At 35.1% G+C, this 12,376-nt stretch overlaps 1 protein-coding gene across 2 annotated transcripts in view; it reads right to left on the bottom strand.

The window, feature by feature from the left end:
- BRMS1L (BRMS1 like transcriptional repressor) overlaps positions 1–12,376 on the bottom strand; it is a 48,660-nt gene that overhangs the window by 26,678 nt on the left and 9,606 nt on the right. For both annotated transcript variants that reach the window (XM_022570702.3, XM_022570704.3), the window contains exons 3-4: positions 11,345–11,472; positions 9,478–9,557 (exon numbers count right to left, since the gene is read on the bottom strand). In XM_022570702.3, the coding sequence (XP_022426410.1) occupies positions 9,478–9,557; positions 11,345–11,472 (208 nt within the window). The remainder of the gene's footprint in view (positions 1–9,477; positions 9,558–11,344; positions 11,473–12,376) is intronic.

The raw sequence follows: 12,376 nt of genomic DNA, 5'->3' as shown, positions 1-12,376 counted from the left end.
TGCGCGTCCAGAGCCTGTGCTCCGCAACGTGAGAGGCCACAACAGTGAGAGGCCCGCGTACTGCAAAAACAAAAACAAAACAAAACAAAAAAAGACAGTATGGTACTGGCACAAAAACAGAAATATAGATCAATGGAACAGGATTAAAAGCCCAGAGATAAACCCACACACATATGGTCACCTTATCTTTGATAAAGGAGGCAAGAATATACAGTGGAGAAAAGACAGCCTCTTCAATAAGTGGTGCTGGGAAAACTGGACAGGTACATGTAAAAGTATGAAATTAGAACACTCCCTAACACCATACACAAAAATAAACTCAAAATGGATTAAAGACCTAAATGTAAGGCCAGACACTATCAAACTCTTAGAGGAAAACATAGGCAGAACACTCTATGACATAAATCACAGCAAGATCCTTTTTGACCCACCTCCTAGAGAAATGGAAATAAAAATAAACAAATGGGACCTAATGAAACTTAAAAGCTTTTGCACAGCAAAGGAAACCATAATCAAGACCAAAAGACAACCCTCAGAATGGGAGAAAATATTTGCAAATGAAACAACTGACAAAGGATTAATCTCCAAAATATATAAGCAGCTCATGCAGCTCAATATCAAAAAAACAAACAATACAATCCAAAAATGGGCAGAAGACCTAAACAGACATTTTGCCAAAGAAGATATACAGATTGCCAACAAAAACATGAAAGAATGCTCAACATCATTAATCATTAGAGAAATGCAAATCAAAACTACAATGAGATATCACCTCAAACCGGTCAGAATGGCCATCATCAAAAAAATCTACGAACAATAAATGCTGGAGAGGGTGCGGAGAAAAGGGAACCCTCTTGCACTGTTGGTGGGAATGTAAATTGATACAGCCACTATGGAGAACAGTATGGAGGTTCCTTAAAAAACTAAAACTAGAACTACCATACAACCCAGCAATCCCACTACTGGGCATATACCCTAAGAAAACCATAATTCAATAAGAGTCATATACCAAAATGTTCGTTGCAGCCCTGTTTACAATAGCCAGGACATGGAAGCAACCTAAGTGTCCATCAACAGATGAATGGATAAAGATGTGGCACATATATACAATGGAATATTACTCAACCATAAAAAGAAATGAAATTGAGTTATTTGTAGTGGGGTGGATGGACCTACAGTCTGTCATACAGAGTAAAGTAAGTCAGAAAGAGAAAAACAAACACCGTATGCTAACACATATATATGGAATCTAAGAAAAAAAAAATGGTCATGAAGAACCTAGGGGCAAGACAGGAATAAAGACACAGACCTACCACAGAATGGACTTGAGGATATGGGGAGGGAGAAGGGTAAGCTGTGACAAAGTGAGAGAGTGGCATGGACATATATACACTACCAAATGTAAAATAGATAGCTGGTAGGAAGCAGCCGCATAGCACAGGGAGATCAGCTTGGTGCTCTGTGACCACCTAGAGGGGTGGGATAGGGAGTGTGGGAGGCAGGGAGACGCAAGAGGGAAGAGATATGGGAACATATGTATATATATAACTGATTCACTTTGTTATAAAGCAGAAACTAACACACCATTGTAAAGCAATTATACTCCAATGAAGATGTTTAAAAAAATAAATAAATAAAAATAAAGCTGGGGTTTCCTTGAGGGTATTTGCTGGTTATTGAATGGAGAGGCATCACTTTTAATGGCTATTTGGTTAAAAGAGAAAGATCTTGGGGGGAACTGGGATCCCTGCATGGTCCTCAAGGGTTACTACCTTTAGTGAAAAGGGCGACTGAAAAAATCCATCTGAGGGAAATCTATCTGTCTCAGCCTAGGCAATAAGTGGGGAAAAAAGTTTTCCCTGAAAATATGTCATCTTGGGCCTGATTTCTACATCTTTGGGATTCAAATATAGACCCTGCATCTTCCAGAAAATCCAAAGCCAGAAAGCAGTCATGTGGTGCTGGCATACCAGGATGCCTGGCTGAAACAATTCAGCGGAAATAAAAGCAGACACTATCTGAAGAGCTACAGCCTGTGTCCAAGGCTCGCAGAATTGCTACCAATAAAACCTCCAGAATCAGGAAAGAAGGAAATAAGGTGTGAGGTTTGGCAGAAATAAAAAACAGCAGAATTAGGCTCTGAAGGATGTCAGATAATGACTTATTGAATAAAAGTATGAATTAATTATTGCAATATGGAAAACCGAATAAGGCCTTACAGATGACTAATCACAGTTCCAGAAGACAGAGGGAAAGAAAATGGAAAACAGACAATACCAGAAAAGTTAACAACTGAGAAATTTCCAGAATTAACAGAGAACAAATTCTGAGATTCAGAAAGCACAACAAATCCAAGTCAGGAGAGAAAAATAATCTCTATGGAGACACACAGTAGAGAAATTGAAGAACAACAAAGAGAAGAGTTTTTGCAGCCAGTGAAGGAAAGGAAAAAAGTTATCTACAAATGACTGTAACCTTCTAGCACAGACTATGGAAAGTAAGATCCTAAAAACACTAACAGGAAATAACTGTCATCCTGGAATGTTATAACCCCCTAAACTGTCCTTTCACAATTTTTACAAATAAAGCTATTTTTGAACAAATAAAAACTGAGCTTACCACTAACAGACTCTCAGTGAAGGAATGCCTAGGATGTTCTTCAAGAAGCAGAAAATAGACCTGCAAGGAAGGGTTGCAATTCGAAAACAGTGAACAAGAAACTAGTAAACTGTGGATAAACCTAAAAAGAACTAAATTTACGAGATTAAAATAACATCTCATCTAAAGTATGAAAAACAAGATGGAACTAAAATAGTAAACAACTATACCTTGTAATTTGAGAGGGAGTAACTGGAGTTAGAGTTCTAAGGTCCTTTATAGGAGTTCTAAGGAGGAGGACAGAGTTATTAATTAATATTTAGATTCTACTAATGTAGGTATGCATGTTAAAAACTTAAGGTAATCATTAAAATATAGAAATGGAAGGTATGGAAGTAATCATTAAAATAGAAATAGAGGGTATAACTTTATGATGTATTTTTAAAACTCAATAAATCACACATACCTCCCAAAAAAGGTCAGGAAAGAATAAAAAAAGGATAAAGCAGAACAAACTGAAAACACAAAACAGGTTGGAATTAAATATCAAAATAATCACCATCAATATAATTGGACTAAATTTATCAGTTAAAAGACAGAGATTGTTAAAATAGATTTTATTTTAATTCAAGGCTTATGCTATTTATGAGTAATACACCCAAAATACAAGGTCAGAAAAAAGTGAGAGGAAAAAAAAAGGATGAAAAAACCTTTTATCAGGAAAATTCCAAGCCAAATAAAACTAGGGTAGCTGTTTTAACTATCAGACAAAATAGACTTTAAGGCAAAAATCACTGTTACAGAGATAGAAGGGTATAAAAAAAAGGATAAAATGTTACATTTATTAAAAAATAAAAATTCTAAAATATGTGAGTCTGCTAATACAGACTCTCTCTCTCTCTCTCTCTCTATATATATATATAAAGCAAAAACTGATAGAATGAAAGATATGGAAAATTAAAAATCCCATTTACAAGAGTATCAAAAATAATAGAATAATTAGGAATAAACTAAAGTGAAAGACTTGTATACTGACAACGTAAAATGTTGATGAAAGAAATTAAAGAAAACACAAATAAGTGGAAAGCCCACATTCATGGATTGAAAGACTTAATATTGTTATTAAGACTTAATATTGTTAAAATGTCCATACTACCCAAAGCAATTTACAAATTCAATGTAACCTCTATCAAAATTCCAATGACTTTTTTTTTACAGAAATAGAAAAAACAATCCTAAAATTCATATGGAAACACAAAGGACCCCAAACAGCCAAAACAATCTTGAGAAAGAACAAAGCTGGAGGCCACATTTCCTAATTTTAAAATATATTACAAAGCTATTGTAATTTTAAAAATATGGTACTGGCATAAACATTTAGACGAATGGAACAGAATAAAGAACCCTGAAATAAACCCATGCATATATGGTCAACTGAACTTCAATAACGGTACCAAGACTACATAATGGGGAAAGGATAGACCTTCAACAAATTGTGTTGGGAAAACTGGAAAGCCACATGCAAAAGAATAAAACTTGACCCTTATCTTACACCATACACAAAAATCAACTCAAAATGGATTAAAGATTTAAATGTAGGACCTGAAACTGTAAAACCAATAGAAGAAAATAAGGAGGATAAGCTTTATGACATTGGTCTTGGCAATGATTTATTGGATATGACACCAAAAGCACAAACAAGACAACAAAAACAAAAAGATAAGTGGGACTATATCAAAACAAAAAAGCAAAGGAACAACTAGAGTGAAAAAGCAACCTAACAGAATGGGAGAAAATATCTGCAAATCATGTATCTAATAGGGGGTTAATATCCAAAATATGTAAGGAACTTGATTTAAAAAATGGGCAAAGGATTTGAATAGCCATTTCTGCAAAAAAAACATACAAGTGGCTGATAGGTACGTGAAAAGATGCTCAACATTACTAATCATAAGAAAATGCAAATCAAAATGACAATGAGGTATCACTTAATACCTGTTAGGATGCCTATATTCAAAAACCAAAAGATAATACGTGTTGGTGAGGATATAGAAAAATTGGAACCTTTGCGCACAGTTCGTGGAAATGTAAAATGGTGTGGTCACTGTGAAAAACAGTATGGAGGTTCCCCCAAAACACTAAAAATAGAACTACCATATGGTCCAGCAATCCTACTTCTGAGTATATACCTAAAAGAACTGAAATCAGGGTCTTGAAAAGATATTTGCACTCCTGTGTTCATTGCAGCATTATTCATAATAACCAAAATGTGAAAAACAACCTAAATGTACACTGAGGATGAATGGATAAAGAAAATGTGATATATACATACAATGAAGTATTATTCATTCTTTAAAAAAAAGAAGGAAACCCTGCCATATGCTACAACATGGAAGAACCTTGAGGACATTATGCTAAGTGAAATAAGCCAGTCACTTAAGGACAAAGATCGCATGATACCAATTATATGAGATATATAAACTAGTCAAACACATAGAAGCAGAGAGTAGAATGGTGGTTGCCAGGGGCTATGGGGAAGGGGAAACAGGGAGTTGCTGTTCAATGGGTATAAAGTTTCAGTTATCTGTGATGGTTAAGTTCTAGAGATCTGTTGTACAACCATGTGCCTAGAGCTAACAATACTATATTACACATCAAAATTTGTTAAGAAGGTAGATCTCATGTTAAGTGTTCTTACCCTAATTTTAAAAAGAGAGAAAAGGTCTTCCCTGGTGGCGCAGTGGTTGAGGGTCCGCCTGCCTATGCAGGGGACGCGGGTTTGTGCCCCGGTCCGGGAGGATCCCACGTGCCGTGGAGTGGCTGGGCCTGTGAGCCATGGCCGCTAGGCCTGCGCGTCCGGAGCCTGTGTTCCGCAACGGGAGAGGCCACAGCAGTGAGAGGGCCGCGTACCGCAAAAAAAAAAAGAGAGAGAGAAAGAAAGAGAGAGAGCGGGTTGGGGGGAGGGAGGGAGGAAGGGAGGAAGGGAAGAAGGAAGGAAAGAAGGAAGGGAGGAAGGAAGACAGAGGAAAAAAGGAAAAAAATAAAACAAAACAAAGAAAAAGATGAAAGAAATTCCATGAGAGATAAGTTTCAACTGGGTGCTCTGGAATCATGAGCATTACAGTGTCTCTGGGACTGTACAATCCTTTTTGACCAAAGGAACTTGAGACAGTGGACATGCATTGTGAGGCATCTCATCATTAGCACCTTTGGCCTCCAGATCTCAAATTATGAATGACTTTACTATATTGAAAAGAACAGTATGTGAATTTTCTTAGGAAATGAAAGAAAACTAATATCAAAAAGAAAATAAAAGAAATAAATACAAGGAGGTATTAACAAATCCACCATCACAGAGAGAAATTCTGCTCACCTCCCTCAGTAATTGAAAGATGAAGCAGACAAAAAAAAAAGTGAGGAAACAATGCATATACTTATATAAATAAATGAATAAATTGAAAGTGTTACGAGGAATGAGATATTTGCAGTTTCAAAGTACTTCTCCACTAAATACTAACTAATCACAATGAGAAAAAGTTAAGTATACTTAGAAAAACCTAGAAGACATCACTTAAACCAAGTGATCAGAGTGTACATAACCTATCATGGTACATATCAAAATTGTGCACTGCCTGTTAGAATTCAATGAGAAGAACACAGCATCATTGCTGTGATACTCCTACCAAAGATACAAAACCTGGTTCTAATCATGAAGAAACAGCAGACCAACTCAAAATTGAGGAACATTCTATAATATAACTGGCCTGAAATTTTCAAAAATGTAAAGATCATTAAAAAACCAAGGGAAGACTGAGGTATTGTTCCACACTGAAGGAGACTAAAAAGACAAGACATTTAAATGCAATGACAAAGATAACATGTGATTCTGAACTGCATCTCTTTGCTATAAAGACTGCTATAGGGAAAACTGCTAAAACTTAAATGGAGTCAGAAGATTAGATGGTAGTAACAATATCAATGTACATTTCCTGATTTTGATGATTTTAGTGTGGTTATGTAAGAGAACATCCCTCATTTGTTTGAAATATTCATTACAGTATTCAGGGGTTATGGAGCATCATGTTGCCAACTCATTCTCATGTTCACCAAACAAGCTCTTTTGTACCTTCTTGCAACCCTACTATGAGATTGTTTTCAAAAATGCATCATAAAGACAAGATGTACTAAGCACTCATGGAACTGAAGATTGCAATGTTAAATATGTGCTTCTATAAGAGAAAAATATGGAATATTCCTAACTTATTTTATGCATCTTGGAATCAAACAAAGATAATATAAGAATTAAAAATTAAATCTCACTTATTAACATAGAAATGAAGCTTCTAAACAAAATATCAGCAAACTGAATCTTGTAATGCACAAGAAAAATAATCATTCCAGGAATCCAAGGACAGTTTAACATTAGAAAATACATTAATAATTTAAGTGCAAAAAAAATGACTGATTCAACAGATGCAGACAAAGTATTTAATAAACTCTAACAATATTTATGGGAAAATTCTTAGAAAAAAAGAAATAAGTTTCCTTAACTTGATAAAAAGAGTATTTATTAAAACCAAACATCAAGTATCATACTAACTGGAAAACCATTAGAAGCATTCCCTTAAAATCAAGAACACAGTAATGACCAGCTTTCACTGCTTCTATTCCAACATGTACTAGAGGTGCTATCAGTGCCATTAAGACAAGTGAAACAAATACGAAGAGATCAGAGGACTTCCCTGGTGGCACAGTGGTTAAGAATCCACCTGCCATTGCAGGGGACATGGGTTTGATCCCTGGTCTGGGAAGATCCCAGACCCAGAGCAACTAAGCCCGTGTGCCATAACTACTAACCCTGCGCTCTAGAGCCCGAGAGCCACAACTACCGCAGCCTGTGCGCCCTAGAGTCCGCACGTCGCAACTACTGAGCCCACCGTGCTGCAACTACTGAAGCCTTCATGCCGATAGCCCGTGCTCCACAAGAGAGGCCACCACAATGAGAAGCCCGCACACTGCAACAAAGAGTAGCCCCCGCTTGCAGCAACTAGAGAAAGCCCGCGTGCAACAACGTAGACCCAACACAGCCAAAAATAAATAAAATTAAAAAAAAAAAAAGAGATCAGAAAGGAAGAAAAAGTTGCTATTATTCACAAATGACATTATTATCTACATGGACAATCTAAGAATCTGTAATTAAATTATTAGAATTAAGAAAGGGAGATAAGATTGGATATAATATCAATATATAAATTACTTTTCTATGCAGCAGCAGAAAATAAAAAGCCATTTTTAAAAAGTTGTTACTAAAAAAAACAAAAAAACTTAATAACAACTGTAAGAAGGAAAAGAGCAAGATAAAATTATTAGGGTATTGAGTTACTAAGACTTACTAGACTGAAAGCTGTAAAAAATGATGCTGTGACACTGGTGCAGAAAGAGCCAAACAGACCAAGGGAACAAATGAAAAAAAGCTAAAAACAAGCCAACACATATGTGGATATTTCATATAAAAAAGATGGGACGGCTTCCCTGGTGGCGCAGTGCTTGAGAGTCCGCCTGCCGATGCAGGGGACACGGGTTCGTGCCCCGGTCTGGGAGGATCCCACATGCCGCGGAGCGGATGGGCCCATGAGCCATGGCCGCTGAGCCTGCCGGAGCCTGTGCTCGGCAACGGGAGAGGCCACAACAGTGAGAGGCCCGCGTACCACAAAAAAAAAAAAAAAAAAAAGAGATGGGATTGCTGATTAGTGGGAAAACAATGAAGAATATAATAAATAGTGTCGAGAATTACCTATCCATATGCAAAAAAGTAAAATTAGAGCCATACTTTAACCACACATAAAAATTAATTAAAGGCAGTTTAGCAACCTGTTAAAAAGCAAAATTGCAACTTTTAAAAGAAAATACATCATTTTACCTCAAAGTGGGGAAGACACAAAAAGCATCTATCATAAAGGAAAGATGATAAATTCAACTACATTAAAATGTAAAATTTTGTTCATAAGGTCAACAGAAAAAGTGAAAAGATATTCCATTGCCTGGGTAAAAATATTTGCAAAGCAAATAACCAGCAATGCATTTGTATCCAGAGTATATAAAGAACTTCTACAGTCAATGAGGAAAAGACTAAAAGCCCAAAGTAAAGGCAAAAGATATGAACAGGCACTTCTTAGGAAAGAAAATCCAAGCAGCCAGTACACACCAAAAGATGTTTCACCTCAATTATAACCAAGAAAATGAAATAACAAGCTCCATCATTTTTATACCTATATATTCTTAGTATTTTAATGATTTATAAAGATATGGTACATTAAAGTAAGATAAGAATCACCATAGAACATGTCCTCTTATTTTCACTAGTATATTTATGATCTTGTCTAGGTTTTATGAAAAGTTATCTGCAAAATCAGCACTATGTTTTCAAACGCTATTCAAAATAAACACAACATACAGAATTTATTTTTCCCCATAGAGAATTTTGCCCTAAGATGTGGAAACAGATCTAGAGATTGAGAAATTAATATAGCCCAACAATCTAACTGTACTACTGGATATACATTTTTTGAGCCTTGAATATTATACTAATTATACTATTTTCAGTGATGCCAGATGACATAATCATTAGTCTTTTTAAGGTAACAGTTGCAAAACTTCTAAAATTATATCACTTAGTTCTTTTCTATGGTCCCTTGTTTGTGTCCTATTTCCAATACAGCTTCCAGTGCAACTGTGTTTAAAAAAAAAAAAAATCGTACAAGTGCTGAGCTAAAGTACTATTTAATTTTGTTCCATTTAGTTTATTTACTATTTTAACTGCTGTACTCATAAGACTTGAAGAGTTGAAATCAGCTTAAAAGTTAAGCAAAATAACAGTACCTCACAATGCTGGCGAGAAGCTTGAATTTCACATTCATATTTGTTCTTTACAGATTCTAAGCAGAGCTCTCTATAGATTCCTGCAACCAAACACAATTACTCTGATTATGTTAGCAATAAGGAGTTTCAATATCACTTCCCTACAGGAATTCTGTCCTAACTATTTTATAAGATGAATCAAGAAGAAACTGGCAAGTGAGTCTAACTTTACCTTTAAAAACTAAAAATAAAAGGCTCAGTTAAAATATATATCAAAGAAGACTAGAAAACTAATAAGAGTTTAAGTGCTAGAAAAAAACTACACTGCAATTTTTAGTTCTTACCCATTTTTCTAAAGAATACTCCTAAATGTTTGATAGAGAATGATTAAAATGAAAATAAAACTCTTCACCTATGAAAAACAATCTCTTGGGATTCATAAGGGAAACAGAGTCAATAAGCTCTGGTTTCTTAATCATATATACTCAAAGGAACAACTGGATACCATAACCATCAAAACCACTAGTTTTTAACTATTATTTATCTTCAGAGTCCAAAGCTTCCAAGAGGATTAAATGTAGAAACTAATATAACAAAATTTATAAACTGATACGAGGTTTGAGTGCTCCTAACAGGGCTTTACCTAGAGAATGGATGCTCAAGTGAGTTTAACTTAGAGGTACCAAGACAACAGCATAAAATAGGCACCATGGTCATGCAAACATGCCATCACAAAAATGGCAAACAAAGAGGTCTAGATGTATATGCTTAACTGTATGCCATAGTTGCCCCTAGAAATGTAATTCTGTTTCTTGTATAGAAAAGGCAAGGGACAGATGTCTGGAACTATGCCATCAGCAACACATTCACACACACTACTTTTTGTACAATCAAAAAGTAAAGGAGGCTGCCTAACAGAAAAGTGAATAATTGACTGAAGTAATATTTCCTAAACATGCACTAAGTCTCACTTAGTGCTTTTAGAATGTCCAGGAAAATTAAGGACATGTTTACTTTTAAGGGTGTGCTAAGCCAATATGCAAAGACAGCAGATTAATCATCACATCATCTACATACTTAATACTAAGCACTCAAGAATAAAATTTGGTTTAAGGTGGATTTAGTACAAAGATAACCTATTATCAACAATGCCTTAGGTATTATATAACAGGTACATGAGGATCAATTAGTGTCCCTCAAAAAGAAAACAATCGGCGTCTCCACTAATTAAATTTCAGTTTCTAGTTTGACTATGAAAAATCATTAAGTGACCTTCAAATAGATATATCCCTTGTTATGCGTGGTAGGACACAATTCTGAGGCCAGATCCCAGTTACAAACAGAAGACTGAAATTTAACCACACAAATATAGTACATCTTCATTTATTCACAGCCACAAATGAGTCATCAAACTTATCAAAATAAAAACTCATGTCTAAACTATAGGTTTGAAGGCGAATTCTCTGTTCTTTAATATCCTGATCAAACATTTAAAAAATGTTTTTACAAATAAAAAATCCTTATCACTCTTACAGATGAAAAATACTGAGGACTTAAATTGAACCTTAATAGGAAATTAAACTGCGATAGTAACAGTATCTCTTAATGAAAGTATCATGGTTTCTAATTGTTTCACATGTGGAAGTACCCTCTCAACAACACTGTGAGCAATTTGAGGGCTTTTTTTCTTTTTTCAAGCCCCTACAGTAGCAGAGAAAAGCATGAGGCATTTAATAAATAACTGTGGGCTGACTGACAGTGAAACACTCTGGTCAACGTAAATACAGTTGTACTTCCATTAACAACAACCGCTCACTTGATAAACACCTTTTAAGTCTATTGAAGAGTTCATTTTCTACTATATGGAAAAGATGTTTCACTTTCCTACCTGCTACCTTTGTACGAATTTGCATATTTTCTTGTAAAGTTGCCAGTGGTTCCAAATATTCTGGTGCTTTTCCAGCTATGACTTCTTGTAGTTTTGCATCCACCTGACTTAATCGTTCTTTATAAAGTCTTAACAAAGCAAAAATTAAGATATTAATTTTAAAAGCCCAACAAAGGCTAACAATTTACCATTTCTATACATTCTCTTCTTAATATCATTCATATTCTAATAGCCTACCAAATGTATTTTTGCCTTGCTCTCAAGTGAAGAATGCAGTTACATTATTTGACTTTATGCACATAATCACAAAGAAATGTCTTTCTATTTTTTAGATATATCACTCTTTAATAGTTAACTTACAATACAAAAAATACAACTGAAATAACCACTTTTGGTCACTCTAGATGTTTTTGTTTTAACTGCAGAATAAATCAATTCTAAGAGAAAAGGTCAAATAAACACTGAGTTTAAAAAAAAATCATTTTGAATAATTTAGATACAGGCATTACTAGCTTTCAAAAATAAATAATTCCCTGTCTCCTCTCCAAGTTTCCTGAAAAGCAGTCAGTATTACAATATTCAGCCTACTTGATTTTTAAAAGAACAAAGAGGAAGTAGAGTGATGAAGGTAAAACCAATGGCTAGAGAACTTGTGATCTGGCATACTCAGTTCTTCTAGACTGCAAATGAAGAAGCTATAACAATGAGTTGCTCAATAGATGGGGAAATGAAAAGTGGGGCAAGGAATCCCTGTTGCTCTATTTATGAGTCCACATACAAATACTCCTAATTTACCAGCTGTCATCCCAATACCTTTAGCTTGATTATCAAAGACAGTATGTGAGACAACTCAATGTTTATTTTTAGCAATAATCCTGCAGGACAGAACTAACTCTTTTTTAACAGGAAAATGTTTAAATTGTCATTCTTTATAAAAGGCACTTCTAAGCCCGGTTTTGTGGCATTTCAAGGGCATCCTAAAATTTCAAAGCAGACAAACAATTTAAGGTCATTTTGTAAAATTTTTTTGCC

This window comes from Delphinapterus leucas, chromosome 2, assembly GCF_059928025.1.
Source record: "Delphinapterus leucas isolate spDelLeu-1000000601 "Yukka" chromosome 2, BTC_Dleu_Yukka2, whole genome shotgun sequence".
In the NCBI taxonomy this organism is placed as follows: Eukaryota; Metazoa; Chordata; class Mammalia; order Artiodactyla; family Monodontidae; genus Delphinapterus; species Delphinapterus leucas.
The sequence above is the reverse complement of the archived record's forward strand: the minus strand, read 5'-3'. Positions and strand labels throughout refer to the sequence as shown.